The 18,117-nt window shown below is 40.2% G+C and overlaps 1 protein-coding gene across 1 annotated transcript in view; it reads left to right on the forward strand.

The window, feature by feature from the left end:
• The window catches only part of MFSD2B (major facilitator superfamily domain containing 2B), a 41,355-nt gene that overhangs the window by 17,425 nt on the left and 5,813 nt on the right, over positions 1-18,117 (forward strand). Inside the window, exons 6-11 of the mRNA XM_033005024.2 lie at positions 3,888-4,057; positions 8,524-8,614; positions 8,709-8,830; positions 11,181-11,264; positions 12,926-13,006; positions 17,126-17,235. Of these exons, the coding sequence (XP_032860915.2) occupies positions 3,888-4,057; positions 8,524-8,614; positions 8,709-8,830; positions 11,181-11,264; positions 12,926-13,006; positions 17,126-17,235 (658 nt within the window). The remainder of the gene's footprint in view (positions 1-3,887; positions 4,058-8,523; positions 8,615-8,708; positions 8,831-11,180; positions 11,265-12,925; positions 13,007-17,125; positions 17,236-18,117) is intronic.

Consider the following 18,117-nt stretch of genomic DNA (forward strand, 5'->3'; position numbering starts at 1 on the left):
TCAGAAATTGTAGATACAGTATCCCCTGAGGAATCCAATCCCTTTCTGGCCACATGGAACAGTTATAATTTGCATTATTGTCAACTATCTCAAGAGAAAGTCTGGGCTAACAGTCATAGGACAGGACTAAGCAGTAGGAGATTCCAGTCGTGTTATATTCTTTGGCACTGACTGTATTCTGAGTCATCTGGCCTAAATTCTAACTAAATTCATGTATCTAGTGTTTTCTGTTGTCTAGGTTTATGTCTTCAGAGGCTGTGATCCAAATCAGTGTGCTTTCCTATCTGATAGTCCCATGCAAGGCTTCATAGGCATGTGAAATTTGTGCTCATAAAAGCTGTTGAACTCTGTGAATGAGAGGTGTTACATATTTATACTGTCATTTTATTGTTCAGAAAGGATTTAACTTTTGAGTGTACAGCTGCTTTCCTAAGCCAAGTTAGGGTGGTGGAATGAACCATAGTTTTGACTTTTCAAATGCTGATAAGTTTGTATATTTTGAAATTATATCTGTTTGGAGCCAAGTTTTCTTGTAATGGTTATGTTTATATGAGAATCTCTTTTTTTTTTTTCCTCCTCTTTTTTTTAACAAGTGCTTTACTTAAACACTTCTGCCTCTCTTTGGGTTTCATAGGGAATTATTCTTGTTGATAGATATTCTTGGATACAGTCAGTTGTTCAGGCATTTCTTCAACTGTTTAAAGAAAAAGCAGTTGTGTAATAAGAAGTATGCTTTTAAAAAAAGGTTGGGATCAGAGAATCCATTACCCTCTACTGGAGACAAACAGAACTGCTTATTATAAATTTTATCCTGCTCCTTACTATGAACATAAGGTAGAAATACTGGATTCCAAAGTTGCTTTAACATAAATCCTACTTATGTTCTGGGCAAAATATAATCTACTTCAAGGTACAATCTGCTTTCTGAAAGATCAGCTTACTCAGCTAAGGTGGAAAGTAACACATAAATTCTGAGCACACAAGAACTTTGAAATATGCCTGTTTCTCAGCTCTTGCTACTTCTTAGAAAATAAGGTTTTATAATGGTTCTATTTCTGTTGCCTCTAATGATGCTTCTGAGTTTTATTCTACACAAGTACTTGGCAAAATGCAGATTAGAGCCCTAGATAAAGTCTATAAATGTGTAGGTGGTGTTTTGAACTAAAGGTGTGACTTTGCACTGAGTAGTCAACAATTTAGAAGCTCTGCAAGGCCCAACTGAGACTAGTTTGTGTCCAAACACTTCAGATCAGGTTGAGGTTAGGATTTCCACCATCTGCCAGCATTTTTGTGTGTATGGACTGAACTGTAACATTGCTAGTAAGATTAGATGTGAAATTTGAGGAAGAAGCTTTATTTTTCTTACTTCCAATTGGTTTAAATTAATATTACGTTAAGCCTCAAATTTTCCATTCAGAAGCATTCTCTGTTTGGGAACATACTAGCAATGATTTAAATGATCCAAATCTCATAGGGCGCCTCTCTTCCTTTTCTTTACTTGATCTTCCATAGCTACATACAGCCATTGTTATTGCACTGTCTGAACACCTCACAGTCTATGTGCATTGCCCTCCCATTGGGTGGAGGAGCATTTTTATTCCTTTACAGGGATACACAAAAAGGCATGTCTCCAAGGTCACCTAAGAAGGCTGTTACAGATCAGGGTTCTTGAATAAACCTGAATCTAGGAGCTTTTGAAACTCCTGTCGCTTCCCAGGGAAAGTATGATAGTCACCAGAACACAACCTGCTCTGGAAGTGGCCCTTCAAAATCTGCCATGATGCTTCTGGGAAAGGAACATGGGACCGCTGGAGCCCCTAAGAGAGAATAAGTAGAAAAAACCCCTGATGTTTAGATCAATGAGAAGAGCATTCCCTCATAAACATGGAGTCTTGGTCCCTGTTCCTAATCTGTTCATGTATTCAACCCTATGTATCTTTATGCAAAATGTGTGAATAGTCTCTGGAGCTAGGACAGGAATTCAGTTTATCTCCCTGCCACGGGGATGCTGGGTATGGCCATACTGTGTGGAAACAGGAGTGGTAGGCTTGAAATCCCTCAGGATGAGAACAGTCTGAAGCCCAGATTACTCGCTGCTTGCCTGCAACAGAGCCGTAACAACTCACTGCCTTGTTGACTGATTCTGATTCCATGAAACATGAACTGGATGCCCATGGTTAGAACTTTGCTTTCTCAAATGGAGACTTTGGTTGTTTTTCTAGATGATCCGTTGTTCTGATGGTACTTGCAGTGTTAGTGTTCCGAATCATTCTCTGAGTCTGAGGTGGCTAGTTCTGCCTGACTATGGCCTTAAGCAGTTAAGAATAGCATCTGCTGTTTCCAAGAGTTTTGCAGCTCTATTATTTGCAACATAAGCCTGAGGTAGATATAATTTTATTTTACAGTTGGAGAACCTAGAGGTCTAATCAGATCAGATCAGATCGTCTTGAAGAATGTTTCACAAATTACCATCAAGCTTGAGATGAAAAGTCTGATGTTAGGACTCCTTATCCTGCTTTGGAAAAATGGCATTCAGCATTTAAACCGTAGTTCCACTCTGGTCCTCGAGATGAAATGTTTCTATGTTGCAAAGAGTTGCGGTTAATGGCTCAATGTCCCAAGTGGACAGCTGTGACAAGTAGGGTTCCTCAGGGGTCAGTGTTGGGACCTGCGCTGCTTAACATCTTTGTTGGCAACATGGACAGTGGGATTGAGCACACCCTCGGCAAGTTTGCTGACACCACCAAGCTGTGGGATGCAGTCGACACGCTGGAGGCCATCCAGAGGGACCTGGACAGGCTTGAGAGGTGGGCCCATGCAAACCTCATGAAATTCAACAAGGCCAAGTGCAAGGTCCTGCACATGGGTCGGGGAAATCCCAAGCACAGACACAGGCTGGGTGATGAGTGGATTGAGAACAACCCTGCAGAGAAGGATTTGGTGGTATTAGTGGATGGAAAACTGACTATGAGCCAGCAATGTGTGCTCGCAGCCCAGAAAGCCAGCTGTACCCTGGCCTGCATCAAGAGAAGTGTGGCCAGCAGGTCGAGGGAGGGAATTCTCTCCCTCTACTCCACTCTTGTGAGACCCCATCTGCAGTACTGCATTCAGCTCCGGGGCCCCCAGTATAAGAAATACAAGGACCTGTTGGAACAAGTCCAGAGGAGGCCATGATGATCATCGGGGCTGGAGCACTTCCCCTATGAGGCCAGGCTGAGGGAGTTGAGTTTGTTCAGCCTGGAGAAGAGAAGGCTCCAGGGAGACCTTATAGTGGCCTTCCAGTACTTAAAGGGGGGCTACAGAAAAGGTAGGGAGGGACTTTATCAGCAAGTGTAGTGACAGGACAAGGAGCAATGGTTTTAAACCGAAAGATTTAGATTAGATATAAGGAAGAATTTCTTTACTGTGAGGGTGGTGAGTCACTGGAACAGGTTGCCTAGAGAGGTTACAGATGTCCCATCTCTGGAAGGGTTCAAAGCCAGGTTGGACAGGCCCTTGAGCAACTGGTGGAAGTTGTCCCGGCCCATGGCAGGGGGAGGGTTGGAACTGTAGAAGGTCTTTAAGGTTCCTTCCAACCCAAACTGTTCTGTGATTTTGTTATCCCTTTGTGGCTCTTAATCTCAGCTGCTTCCATCATGCAGCTTATATAAAAGAGGGTCTTCAATGGAGGCTTCTAAGAGCTGATCAGAAAATAGATGACAAAATTCTCTTTCCTATAAACTGTTCTATTACTGATTTTCCAGTTCTGCTGTTCTTGATACTGCTTTTTCTGCTTGTTCTCTGTAAAATAAAATGGTTTGATGAGGTTTCTCTTCAGTGAGAATGCTTGCAGACAGTGGAGAAATCCAGTTCTTATCTTCAGTGCACATTTGTGCTTCCTTCTTTAGGAATGACCATGGAAGTGCTTGGGACCTTGATTGGAGCTGCACTTCAGGGGCAGATTGTGGCCAGTGCTCATGTCTCTCATCACTGCACTGTGAATCCCCCAATAAACACAACTGACTCCGGGCATGACAGTCCCAGCTTTCCAGACCCCTCAGATCCCCTGTCTCATCAAGTAAGTGTCTATGGGAGCACACCAAAATCTCTTAGGGAGAGGGGTGGGGATCTTTCTGTAATACCATATCATATCATCCAGCTAGATCAGCATGAACATGACTTCCTTGAAATCAGTGATGCTGGAGCTGAGACAATGACCTTGTTGCAAACAAGGCTTCACGTCTGCATGACAGCAGAATTACACTGAGGAGCTTTGCTGAAGATGCCAAACTGTGAAGTAGTTAGGAGTTATATGGCTGTCCTTTGTTTTCTCTAGGGGCTGATTTACAGTTTAAAATAGAAGCAGAGTAAGAAAAGCTTACTCTACCCCGCCAAGAATACTGCATCCAGTTCTGGGGTCCATAGCACAAGAAAGACATGGACCTGTTAGAGCGGGTCCAGAGGAGGGCCACAAAAATAGAGGGTCAGAACACCTCTCCTGTGAAAAACAGCTGAGAGACGAATTTGTTCAGTCTGGAGAAGAGAAGGCTCCGTGGGAGACCTTATTGTGGCCTTTCAGTATATAAAGGGGGCTTATAAGAAAGATGGAAAAAGACATTTTACCAAGGCCTGTAGTGACAAGACAAAGGGCAATGGTTTTAAACTGAAGAGGGTAGATTTAGATGAGATATAAGGAAGAAATTTTTACAGTGAGGGTGGTGAGACACTGGAACATGTTGCCCAAAAGTAGCTGTGGCTGCCCCTTCCCTGGAAGTGTTCAAGGTCAGGCTGGACAGGGCTTTGAGCAACCTGATCTTGTGAAAGATGTCCCTGCCCATGGCAGGGCGGTTGGAACTAGGTGAGCTTTAAAGGTTCCATCCAACCCAAATAATTATATGATTCTAGGAAAAAATGGTGTCTATGGCAGGATCTTTCAGTTCAGCAACACTGCTTTTCAAAGTATTTATCAGTAGGGATCTCCTGTAAAGATTAATGGCTGTTATGTGAATGAAACTGTAAGTTCTACTTGGAATCTGTATTCTTGTGAAGGTACAAAGCACTGTTGAAACTAAATGGTTGGTAACAGACAATTAGTGTGAGCAGGGCTTAGTGGTTAACGTGTGGAATGAACCTAGAGATCCATGCTTTTTTATTTAATTTTCCACAGCACATTTTTCCTGTAATCCTGCACAAGTAATTTAATCTTTTCATGCTTCAGTTGGCTATTTTTTGAGAAACAGAGAAGGTTTTAAATTTGGGAGGAAATCCTAAAATCTGATCCAAACCTCAGTGAACACAGTTTGATAGCCTTCCATTGTTTCCAGTGGTCTTGAAACAGGCTCTTGTGTAGTGTTTTTTTCTGTCACTTGTGAAATTAGCTGTTGGTTCCATTTTACCAGTGGCTAGATTCAGTCTTTCTTTTTATATTTTCATCTGTTTCTCTGACAGTGTATGTACGAACTGATACCTAAAATTGCCCACGAAGAAGATTCCCTGACCTGAGGCTAATCAGGTGCGTGGTGCAAATCAGGGTGTACCTATTCATGCTCTGCTTAGTGTAGTTGAATAGCTCCTATTACCACTCTCCAGCAGCAGTAAAATCACAAGCTAAAGGCATGATTTTATACATGCTTTGAGTTTGCATACTCTGGCACCAGCATGGTGGTTCAGGAAGGGGACCAACCCTTGCCTCCCAGAGACTATTCTCTGCCTCTGTGCTACCTGATCCTTGTTTTTTGGCACAGGTCATTGTAAGGCTTCTCAGGTGTCTGATCTGGGAACCTGCTTGGGGAGACCTGGGCTGCTTCTAGAAATGGCCATGTCATTTCATTGCTGATTAAGACATTTTTGAAGCTGCTTGTTAGATAACTTCTACTGTATATTTTAACAAGACATAGAACATCATCCTGTCTTCCTTTTTAGCTTCTAGGACAATGGCTTGATGTAGGAAACTACTGTGCTACTACAGCTATGTGAATTGTCAAGAGGAATAGCTTGAAAAGTTGTGGAGCAAGCTGAATTTCACTGCACAGCAGATTCCCTGTCTGAATCTGCTTCATACCATAATTACCAACTTCCACTTTCAAATCTCTTACATGGCTTTCAAGGACAAAAAAACCCATGATCTTGATTTATTTCTTTCTGTCTAGTCATATGTGCTTTCCTGTTCTTTTTGAGGTGGAAAGGAGATAGAGAAAGAAGCTTCACAATGAGTTGAATGTCAAGTAGTTTTTTATTTTGAAAAAATAGCAAAGATACATAGCCTGAAGTAGCCAGTTTGTAGGTAGAAGTAATATCTTCCATTAAACTAGCTACTAACACTGGGAAACAATGGGAAAGCTTTCAGACACACAAACATTTTTCAGATCTGAAGAAGCGTGCCACAGTGTGACTGAAAACTTTTTTTTTTTTTCCTCCCAACTATATGGGTTGATTTAATTAAATAAATTACCTTCATTATTTCACTATCTTATTTACAAATAGCCATGTGTTCATTTTTTTGTGAGGATTTCTTGTTAATTTGTTTTGGTCTTTGTTTTTTTCCTCCTTCCACTGTGAGGACCAGAATTTTTGCCATTCACATAACCTGTCATCAGTTTAGTTAGATTATAGGAGCACATATGTGGAAGCTGCTTGCATCATATGATGGGGCACTTGCCTTTTGTTCATACCATGCACAACAGAATACACACCTAGCAGCTTGAACAGCAGGAGATGTTTGATCTTGAATTTTAGTTTTATGACTGATGGACATTGAGTTATAAATTGAGGCAGGACTAGGCTCTATGAACCTGGAGTATCTCCATCAGTCTAAAAAAAATATTTAGAAGAGGCTGAATCTTGACTGTTTCTTTTAGTGCCATTCAGGAGTATGACCCTGACCCTTTTTGTCATGAGGACTAATTCTTAGTTGCTCAAGAGCACACTTAGTTTAAAAGAAGACGTAGTGAATGGCTGATACTATTTCGCTCATTATTAAAGAAGAGAAGTGGAAGAAATTGTTATTTCTAAGCTCTCCTGAAGTTGTTACTGTAAGCTTAGGAGTGGATCTTTCCTACCTAAACCAAGCATGAGTATTGATATAGTCTGTAGATGGTCTAACAAGTTTCACTTAGGGTCAGAGGATCTTATTTGGCCTACCATGAATATCCATGAGAGTTTAAATTCAAATTACACTTAATGATAACCTCTGAAAGAAAGCATTTAATACAATTGCTTTGAGCAAATTAACAAATAAGTAGGCACAAAATATAAAATTTATAATGGACTTCTGTTACTATCCTTTTTTTTCAGTCCCTTCTCTCCTGGCTAGTTTGCTTTTGAGGCTGAAATTACCTCATTTCCGTGAATTCAGGTATCTGCAATACTGCAGTCTGCAGTCTGTGTGAGCCATAACCAATAGTATAAAAGTACTCTGATTTAATTTGTAGCTCTGATAGTAAAAAACCCCCAAACCTTTATCCCAAATAAATAATAATCCTGCATTCCTTTATTTCACCATGATCCCTTCTGAAATGTAAATATCTTAACAAAAGCTGTTGTCTTGAAGTTTGTCTATAGTACATGGTTCCTCTGTCTACCTTTACATCTGTACTGAGTGACCTTATATTTGGGAGTACATTCTTGTAATTATATGCTTATTTACCAACTGCTTCCTAGATTTATAATAATTTCATTTGCATTATATAATTGATAATTTAGAATTCAGCTTTCCTATAAAATAATCATTATGCCAGAAAGCTCTGTAGCCAGCACTTATTTTACCTTTGATAATGCAGTATAAAATAAACTATTACAGAATACCAAAGCAAAATATTTTTTTAACGCTTAATTTCAGTCGTTGTAATCAGAGTTAGAAACAATAAATGTGATCTGGTGGTGTGGGAGGCATTCTTGGAGGCTTTGTTCCCCTGGCTAACAACAAAGATTTCTGAATTTGCTTGAGTATTTCATGAAGTAAATGAGAAAAAAAAGCATGAAAGCTACCACATTCTCAAAACATTGTCATGAAAGTGTGATTTCTAAAATTCATTAGAACCTAAAGGAAGTTCTTATTATCATTATGTATAAATGCAGTAACTGTAGTAAGTATACTGGCATCAGTATTGAGGCCTTTTCCACACAGGATGAAGATACAGATTGCAGTCTGCGTAGCTAGATCAACTGGATTTACTAAAAATTAGCATCACTCTATGGATGCTGCATTGTCTTGATAGATGGCTGTGTATGTCTATAGATAGTCTCAACATAAGCAAATGTTTAAAACATTCAGGTTGCCAACATAGTAGTCCTTTTGTTCACAGCTTCATGGGGTTTTTTGCAGGAAATATATACTTATGTGCCCTGGATTTATCTGAAAGTAGGTGTTGTTTATAAATGAACTTCACAAGTGAACATTTTTCAGAGGTAAAAGACAGTCAGTTGGCTGTATGTAGACAGGCATTTCTTCCTTTGCAGATGACTCACCAGAAAGAGACTGAAGTTTTTGTAATGACTTGTCATTCTCCTGTCACAGTTTCAAATATGTCTTTTTTCTTTTCAAAGGCAAAAGTTTATATGATTGCAGCAGGGGTCATAGGAGGTGTGTATCTTCTTGGCATTGTCATTCTTTTTCTTGGAGTAAAGGAAAAAGATGGTAAGATATATTTAAATATGCCTAGATTTAATAATTATTATTTCACATTGATCTCTGGAAAAGATTGTTATTTTATGTATTCTGCTCCTCTTAGATCCTTATGCCTTAAATTCAGACAGAGCAATTCCTTTTTGTAAGGGACTTGGACTCACCATGAAGCATGGTCCATATGTGAAGCTTACAGCTTCGTTTCTTCTCATCTCGACAGCAGTTCAGGTAACTTCAGGCTCTCTAAGTCTGTGCATTGGCCTCATTCCAGTCCCAGCATGAGAGAGTCTGCGGCAGCTAAAATGCAAATAACCTTTGGCGGGTAACTGGAGGTGGTGATCTAAGGGGTGGTGCCTTCCCCTACAAGTCAATAGGGAGCCAGAGTCCCTTTTTAATGCCTGGGGTCCTGTGCAGCTGGAGATAGTTCTTTCAAACAAGAAGCAAAACCAAAGACCCAACCATTTAAAGATGGCTTTTTTTTTTTTTTTTTTTTTTTTTTTTCATAAAAGGTGAGGGGCTAGTCCTAGTGACCCAGATTGGGTCATTATATGTTATCCGTCTACAGTCTCCTGTGGTTTCAGTTGCTCAGAGGATGCTTTTTCTCTTCTCTCTGTTCTTCTTTATGGTGTGTGCAGCTTTAAACCATTGTCCCTTTCCTTTGCATAGGTGGCTGTTCTCAGATAGTGGCTGAACTGGTTCTTATGGAGTCTTTTGTGATGGTAGGCATCAGGTCAGAGCAAGATGTTCAGAGGCAGGAGGTCTTACCTGTCTCAGAGCTAACTAGAGTTAATTTTCAAATGAGGACCTGCAGTTGAATATGAATCTCACAAAAAGATGCAATATGTCCTCCCATAGAGAGAAGCTGTAGAAAAACTTAAAGCCACTTGGTAAGAAACCCATACTCCACATAGTCCAGCAGGCTCTTTTAAGCTTGATTTCTGAGCTATGTTCAGCTCAGTGAATATGTTATTTTAATGTGAACCTGTACACATCTGTTGAAGTTGGCTTTACTTTGAAAAGCAAATAATATAAATATTTTTGTCAACAGACTCTTAGTCACATGAGCCATTGACCAAGTGAACATCTGGACAGAGGGAAAGAACAGGGCATGTAAGAGAGCAGCGCTGTGTTCACCAGCAGTCCTGGTGAATTAGTAAGTTCCTTGGAAGGGCTGCTTAAAAGTCTGTTTGCCAAAGAAGCCCTGAAGTTTCCCCATTGCCCTGGATTTGGGCACAGTTAGTAGGCTGCCATTTGCAGCATCTGTCAGTCCTTGCTGGAAGGCACAAGGGTGAGAAACAATAGCAGACACATTTCTGCTTACATCTGGGAGCTGCAGGCACTGTGAGCAACAGCAGAGACGAGGAGAAGATGAAAGATGAAAGGTCCCTTATGGTCCAGATCCTTCCAGTGTGCATTCAGTCAGTAAGGATACAGCGTGCATCTGGTTGCTGGCAGCCAACTACTTGCTACAACACTCTGAGAGGAAAAGATCTTCTGTCAGTCCATATCTCTTTATTTTTCTATTTGTACAGACTGAAGGGAAGGTGTGAGGGGAGGCAGAAACTGGAAGCTGTATTAGACCAGTTCAGCCAGCAGGAGTAACCCTTGCTATTTTTACTCAAGGGAGGGATGCTGCCTTCATGGGATTTAGGGAGTGGATTACTGGTGAACAAAGGAATAGGCAAGCAAAGATATCTTGGCTGTAATCACAGAGCATGATATTCTATATATAAAATGACAGCAGCATAGACTGGGACACAAGCTAGGCAAAGCTTTGGTGACAGTGGAGAAGGGATGTGATTTTTATCCTGATTTGTATACAGATGGTTTGCCACTTATAATCTACAAGTGCACAAAGGAGCAAGAGCTGATCATACTGCTGTGACATGAGTATTAAATCCTCCTCTGTCATTCCGCTTCTGCAGAATTGCTGGAGCTGGGCCTGACCCATATTCTGGCATTCAGAACCCCCCTGAGTTCTGAAAAGGCATGGTGGCAATGGCTTCATCTGTCGTTATAACAGAGTGCAGCTAAATCCTCCCATACAATGAATATTCAGGCTTATGGTGCTATCTGACCCAAAGCTACACTCCATAGCCAAGGTTGTATACAGAACCAGCAGTTAGCTGCTTTACTACAGGAAGTTGGCATGAGTGTAATTGCAGCTGAAGAGTAACTTGTTTTGGAGTCAGAGCTTCTGGTGAAAGATTTATGGCATTGCTATGGAAAATGAAGGGCAATATTTTGCAGTAGTCTGCAGCTGTGACAACACAAAGCAATTGCAATATAGGAAATAAAGCCTTTAGACAGAATCCTCTTGTAAGGCAGTTCCTGTTTTGGTCAATTTTATGCTGTATTAGGTGGATGGTTTACCTCTTGCTTGCCCCAGTATTACGGGTATGTTACTCCAGTGATAGCGAGGGAGTTACTGCTTTAAATTGTTGCACATTTGAGATTCCCAAATCCTACATTTAACAAACTAGTCATCAACTACGTTTGGCTAGTAAGGAGTGTGATGTAATTTTTGTCTTTTTTCATTTTCCTTTCTTTTTTGGTGGTCACCAAATGTCTTCAACAGCTGGAGCAGAGCAACTTTGTCCTATTCTGCACTCATGCTGCTGATCTTCGGAATCACTTCCAGTATTTGGTGGTGACCATCTTGGTGAGTTGCACTTTTCTCACATATTTTTATTTAGTAGCTGTTTCTCACTGGGTTTTGACACAAAATAACAGACAACAAGAAGAGTTTTGTGTCTAGGCAGAGCTGTTAAGAATCTACACCACCTCTTTCATTGCCTCTTTAAAATAAAGTTGGTGTTCCCTACTGTACTTCTAAAAAATCAATGCTTTGGAGCTTTTAATTCATTCCTTCTTGCTTTTAACTATAAGTCACTCTCTTCTCCTATGAAGGGCAAAAGCTGCTGCCAGAAAGGAGGTCTAGAGTTTTAGCTCCTTTTTCCCTTTCCCAGCCCGATATGCTGAAAATTAAACAACCTTAATTTGTGTATCCATACACGTGAGCCCTCTGGGCTAGGCAGCTTGCAAGTATAAATATTTAAAATATCCAGAGATATGAAGGTTCCTCTCTAGAGAAATTGGCAGTATGATAAAAAGATCATTTTACAGAACCTTTTTTCTTAACATGTAGAGGTAAAATTTTGCTTGCTTAGGTGATACAACTCAGTTACACACTACTCCTGTTCTGCATGATTTACTTTATGATTACCAGTAGTTTTAGTTGAAAACTCACTTTCATTCCTCTGACTGAAGTTCTTTTAACACAAGTAAAACATTTAATGTTGCATAATTACTGGGATGTGTGTGTAGTGCACTTTTGAAATATTTTGTAGAGAATTTGTCTGTCATATAGAATACAGCACTAGTCGTTTTTAGGGAAGTTGTTGCATGATTTCTGACCCATTTGGAACAGAGACTTTGTGGAACCGTCTGAGAACTTAATTCCCACTTCTTGGTCCTAGCCTCCCATCCTTTCTACCCCTTTTTGATTCTTCCCTTCCCACATTATAAGGCAGATATTTTCCAATGGTTAAACCCAAAATGTTGGAGAGCAAGGGATGACTGTTGGATATCTTAACGCTCTGCAAGTAATGGACACCAAGAAGAGAGACAAGAGATGGTAAAGTCAGTGAAGAGTAAAATATAACTGTAACAATGAGATGCCATTTGAATTTAGGTCAATTGTAAGACTGTCATTAGTAGCAATACTTCAGTGCATTGGTACTGTGTTGCCTGTAGTGGTTGCTGCTACCAGGTGAGTATTACAGTATATGAAATAGTGATGTTGACTGTAAGCAACTATTTCTCTTACAGGTTGTTCCTAAGAATAAACATGTAGTATGGGATATGTACTCTAAATATATTTTAAAATAAGTGTATCTTGTGCTTCAGCTTTCTTCCCGTACAATGGGGTAGAACTTAATTCACTTTTCTTTTCTTGGGTTCAGGTAAAGAGGCAAAAAGCATTAGCACAAAGTATAACTATTTGCAATATGTTTGAACTTTAATGAATGTATCATATATAGCTTTAACTGCTGTAGCTTACATTAGGAAAAGGAAATTTTAAGACACTGCCTTTTGATATTTGACTGTGGAAAACCCTCTCATGGATAGCTTTTGCTTGTAATATATAATAGAGAAATTTAAAAACTCAGTCACTCAAAGGATGAGGAGAAACAGGAATCTGCAAGTTCACCTTCCTTTCAGACCATAATGTACTAGACTAAAAGATGTCTTTGAGCTCTACAGCTGAAGAAGACAGTAGCAGTAAGCACAGTACAGGTATGGGTTTTTTGTCATTTTTAGGTATCAGCAGCTGTGAGTGTTCCCATCTGGCAGAAGTTTCTGCAGCGATTTGGCAAGAAGTATGCAGCATGTGGGATTTCGGTAAGCAAATCCTTTGAGAAAAAAATCTGCTTGTGTTCACTTCATTTGACAACTGGAGCCACTTCAGGAGCTCTTTCAAGTGCTTATAACCTCAAGCTATATGAAATTTGCTCAGTTTCAGAGTTTGTTTTAAATCATCATACCAAATTTCAGACAGATTCCAAGTTTCCAAGAGAAACTTTTGAGAAATGGATTGATGCTGAAGGGACGTCCCAGTTGAAAGAATTTGCACAAGCTCTGCATTTCACTGCTCTCAGGAGTGAGTTTCAATGAGGTTTTATAAATTCAGATCTGTGTTGCCTCAGGTTGAAAAGTTATCTGTTGTACAAGGCTTGTTTTGTCTTTGTATATGGTGCTGAGTTGACCGCATCTGTAATTCAGTCACAGAGGAGCAAACAGAAGTCTGTTACACATCCTTCTCCAAAAACGTAAGAAGGCAGGGGTGCCCACATCCCTCTGAACAGAGACAGACAATTATTAGTGAAGAAATAGGTGACCTGTCTGAGGAAGAAGCCTAGTTTAACTTTGACACAGCTCAGTGAGCCTGCCCTCATCTCTGATGGATTATTTTAAGTCCTTCACTTAGTGCAGACAGCAGCAATTTTCTGTCATCATCCTCAGTGAGTCATTGTATAGTCCTGTTCCTCCCCATTTTCCCCCTGTTTACCTTCAATTACTTATGAAAGAGGAAAGAAAAATTGTCTGCATTGTGCACAACAAAGCATGAGGACTTGAAAAATACAGCCTGAAGCTATATGTCAAAATCTGAACAAAGCTGAAAAGTTTAGGTCTGGTGACAATTGTTGAATATAATTGAACAGTTATAATTTCTGGAATTAAAATCTGTGTGTTGGAATGACTTCCAAAGAATCAGAAGTAACTTTAAAACCCAAGTTCCAAATAAGCTGAATTGTTATGTGTTTTGAAGTAGGCATCTGGAATCCAAGTCCCATCCTTATTTCTTTTTACCACTTGAGCAAAGAGAATTGCCAAAAGCAGTATTGGACCATTGACTGGACCAGGGAATGCAGATTTCCTCCTTAGGAAATCTCCTCCTCTGTCTACTTGGCTATGAAAAATGCTTTCTTCAACCAACTTGGCTCTATAAATTTAGTTTAACATGACTGGAAAGCCTGTCAGCACCTCTGTAAACATGGTTTAACTTAATTTTACAGTTCAGTTCCTTGACTGTATTATGGTCTAAGTGGGGGCTGGATTGAAAAAAAGCCACCTCTCTATTTCACCTTGTAGACATTTCTCAAGGGGCTCAGTGTGTGCTCAGTGATGGATTTTGTGTCTGGAAGTACATGACGGGAGCTTTCTATACTACCACCTTGTGTGATCTGTACAACTAATCTGTTCTCTCTCACTGTGAAATAAAATCACATCATGTAAGGCTCCTATGTTTGTCACTGTGGAATGTTCTTCTGGAAGGGAAGGAGACAGGAGAGAAAACAAGTTTCGTTTCTTCAAAACCTTAGTCAGCTTTCAGGGTGAAGATGTAATTTGAAATTTGTTTCCTGAAAGAAATTTCACACTGCTCCAGACTAGTTTTTTCTGTTAAAGTGATTCTATGTTGAAGACACCCCTGAAAGAATATAGAAGGCAAGGTAGGTAGATAAGCGACAAGAACCTTGGCTTCCTTCCACTGATATTGCTCCCTTTTTAATCATTCCTTCACAAGAGAAGATCAACAGTCTGAGTAGTGACTAAGTATCTCAACTCCCTAGAAATTTAAAGCCTCGACTTTCTGGAATGACAGGGTCATACCCAAGCAGGATCCATGATAGCATTCATCCTATGATCAGGTTGATGCACAGGCTAGAAATTATTCTCTTCTGTTTATTTGCTTCTGCTTCCACATGCTGTTGTTCATTTAGATTGTCCACTCTGCCCTCATGGGGCAAACGTTGAACTTACAATTAGTAAGTCTCAGCTGGTGAGTGGAGGTGAAGTTGTCATGAGAAATTTTAAGAAGTGAGGCAGCTTGTTGGTTCATGGTTTTGGCAAGGTGTCTAAAAGTGGAAGATCATTCTCTCTCACAACTCTAGCTAGCATCCTAGCCTATAATAGCTTTTGCCTGTGGGTTTTAGAGTATTTAGTAAAAAAATAAAAACAAATCCAACTATGCCCCCAATCTTTTAACCTCCCCACACATACTCAGTTGTTTATTTGCCATCTATCAGGACTGTGCAGCATGGAGGCATGCCGTTGTGACGAATCCTGGCTGTGCAGCCCCTTTTCCACTCTCTCATCCCCATTTCCACTCACATCCTAGCTGCATCTTTTGCTGATTCACCCTTCATACTGTGCTGCTGCACAGGCCAGCACCACCTTTAGCATCCCAGCAGGGTTGCCTTCCATAGTGCTGTCAGGGAACGGATGGAAGACACGTGATAACTGTAGGATACCATTATGACTTGGAGGACAGCAGCCCTGTGACTAGGGAGCAGGGTGCCAATAACAGAGTATTTGCTTTACAAGTAGGAAAGCAGGAGCTGCATTAGCTGTTTATTGCAGCAGGAACACTGGCCCCCATGATTACACTACCATTGCATGAGCGAGACTTTAGGGCATTATAGCCTCAGTCCTGCAGGTCATGCTTCTCTTTCAGTAGAAAATTACAGTTACAATGATTATTATTATCGATCTAGAATTTTGTTTAAGTGCTTTGGTTTCTCAGTGGGTGCCCCATGTGGAGCATAAGGCAGTCATAAAATTGCTTATAGGCAACATAAAATCTTGTATTGCTGGAGTGCTCTCTTGTGGTGAAATAACGATTTTGCCACAATATTGGGCTAATGCAAGGATTATCTGTTTGTGCTGGGAACCTGCAGTCAGGAAAGGTTATTTTCTGCCTACTTAGGTTAGGAGCAAATGTTTTAGATGGGAAATGCATTTAAAACATAAACTTAATGGATTAGACTCCAGGACTCCCAGAATCACTTACCATACAGAACTGTAAATAGCAGTGCTTAGGGGAATCACTCTCTGTGAAAGCTCTTCTCATACCCTCAACTCCCAAGCTGCAAGTGTAGAGGATTGCAACACTTAATGTTAAACTAATCCCCCATCATTAAAAAGCCCTGTCGATAAGCCCCTGGTTCTGGATCCTGTGTGTTATGTGCCCATGGTTCACAGGCACAGGAGATGGAGCATGTGAGGGGCACAGGACAGCTGGGCTGTATTCATTCAGTCATCATTTAAAATAGTGGATTTTCAATCCTGTAAAACCATTTCCTCAAATTGAAGTTGAGGAAATGTGGTGGTTTTAAGTACTACCAGAAAACAAATCCTGAGCATCCCAAATTATTTTGGTTTTGAGGGTAGCCTTAGTGATTTGTGAGATGTCATGAGTGTATCTGGCTCTGTGGGGTAGGAGTAACCCACATTGCCTTCCTGGTTTTAGTCGTTGCCGAGTACCTAGATTGCTTTAAAGTGGTCATTGAAAATTAAGGTGCAAGCAAACTCTTCTTCATTCAGTACTCAAGATCATCTGTGAAATGGGATATTTACAGTTTAAAATGACCATTTAACCCCTACCCCTCCCCTGGAAATGCAGTGTGATGACATTTCAAGGCTTTGTCTCTAATAATAAATTAAATAGTTTCACTAGCCTACAATACAAACTGGTGTTTGGTCATCTCTATTACTAAATTGGCAGAAAAATCTTAGCACAAGCTGATTAGCAATCTCCAAAGAAGTATCTGGGCAGAGTCTGGGAACTAGTCCGCTTAAGTGCACTTCACAAAAAGTATTTATATGGCCACACTTCTTTTGAAGACTGTGAATGTTTAGGAGTATGAATGCATCCAGGGTCTGCCAGCTGGCCTCATGACTGGTACATAGGCTCTTGGCACTGTTCAGTTTGCTAGTGCAGTTATAGCCCTAATACTGCTAACAGAAGACCTGTCCTATTTTTCTCTGATTCTTCTGGATACTTAAATACAGATGGCTCAGGGCTCTTTGTAAATGACATTTCACCAAAATACTGAAGTCTTAGGTGTTGCTCTGTGTGAACTGTTTTGTAACACAATCTTATTATTTGAAGGGAACAATTTATATACCATTGAGCAATGCATACTGTAAGTTAGATGAACTGTTTTTCTTCTTCCTCAGTGGATGATTCCTTTTGCAGTCATGCTAGTGACCATTCCAAACCTGATCCTGGCTTACTTCGTGGCCTTCGTCTCTGGTCTGAGCATTGCAGCATCTCTTCTGTTGCCATGGTAGGAGAATTCTACATTTGAGGTGGGGAAGGGGTATGTGTGTACATTGCATGTATGTACTACTGTGTGGATTTTGCCTCCAAAAGAGGCAGACTTTAGCAAGAGTCACTTCGAAGAATCTTTTTCTGCTTTTATAATAGAGGCTATTTGCAGTGATGTGACTTTGGTTGCCCTGTTGTTAACAGATTACATCTACTCTAACTGTAGCTGCTCTTTTTACACGAGAGTATGTAGATGAATCAATAATCTAAGTAGTTATAGAACTTGTGATAACAGTAAATCAGTTGCTTAGGTTTGATTTCTAACCTAAACCTAAATCTACAGGAATGATGAAGTTAGATAAATCAATTAATGCTGAGCAATTAATATAGCAGAGGAAACATAAGGCAAGCTGTGTATCCCTGCTTCAGCACTCCTCTGTTATAGATTAAATAACACAAGGATATGATTAAAATAAACTGAGCATTCAAAGTCCTTTGCTCTTGAGGTCTGAAAATATGTGGGGAGAAAAGTACTTAAGGATGAGCAGGATGAGACATTTCCTCTCTTGAGGGAATAATTATTATTCAGGTCAAATTGACCAGAAAGCAGGACCATTGCTGAAAGAGCTGTTTTGCATTACTCATTTGTACAATGCCCTGAAAACTCCAAGAGATCATGCAAACATAGTTCAAAATAAGCTGTCAGACTACAGAAGCTCTTCTGTACAGAGGGTGAGAAGCCCTTTTTCTCCAACAGTAAATCATTACATACATTGGAAACAAAATGTCAATTCACAATTGACATTTGAGCAGCTTCCATTCTGATTCCCCATTACCAAATTCAGTCTCTTTGAATTAGAGAGAAAATAGGCCTCACTGATTTCTGAAAATTTTATCTTGT

This window comes from Tyto alba, unplaced genomic scaffold, assembly GCF_018691265.1.
Source record: "Tyto alba isolate M040663 unplaced genomic scaffold, T.alba_DEE_v4.0 Super-Scaffold_40, whole genome shotgun sequence".
NCBI lineage: Eukaryota > Metazoa > Chordata > Aves > Strigiformes > Tytonidae > Tyto > Tyto alba.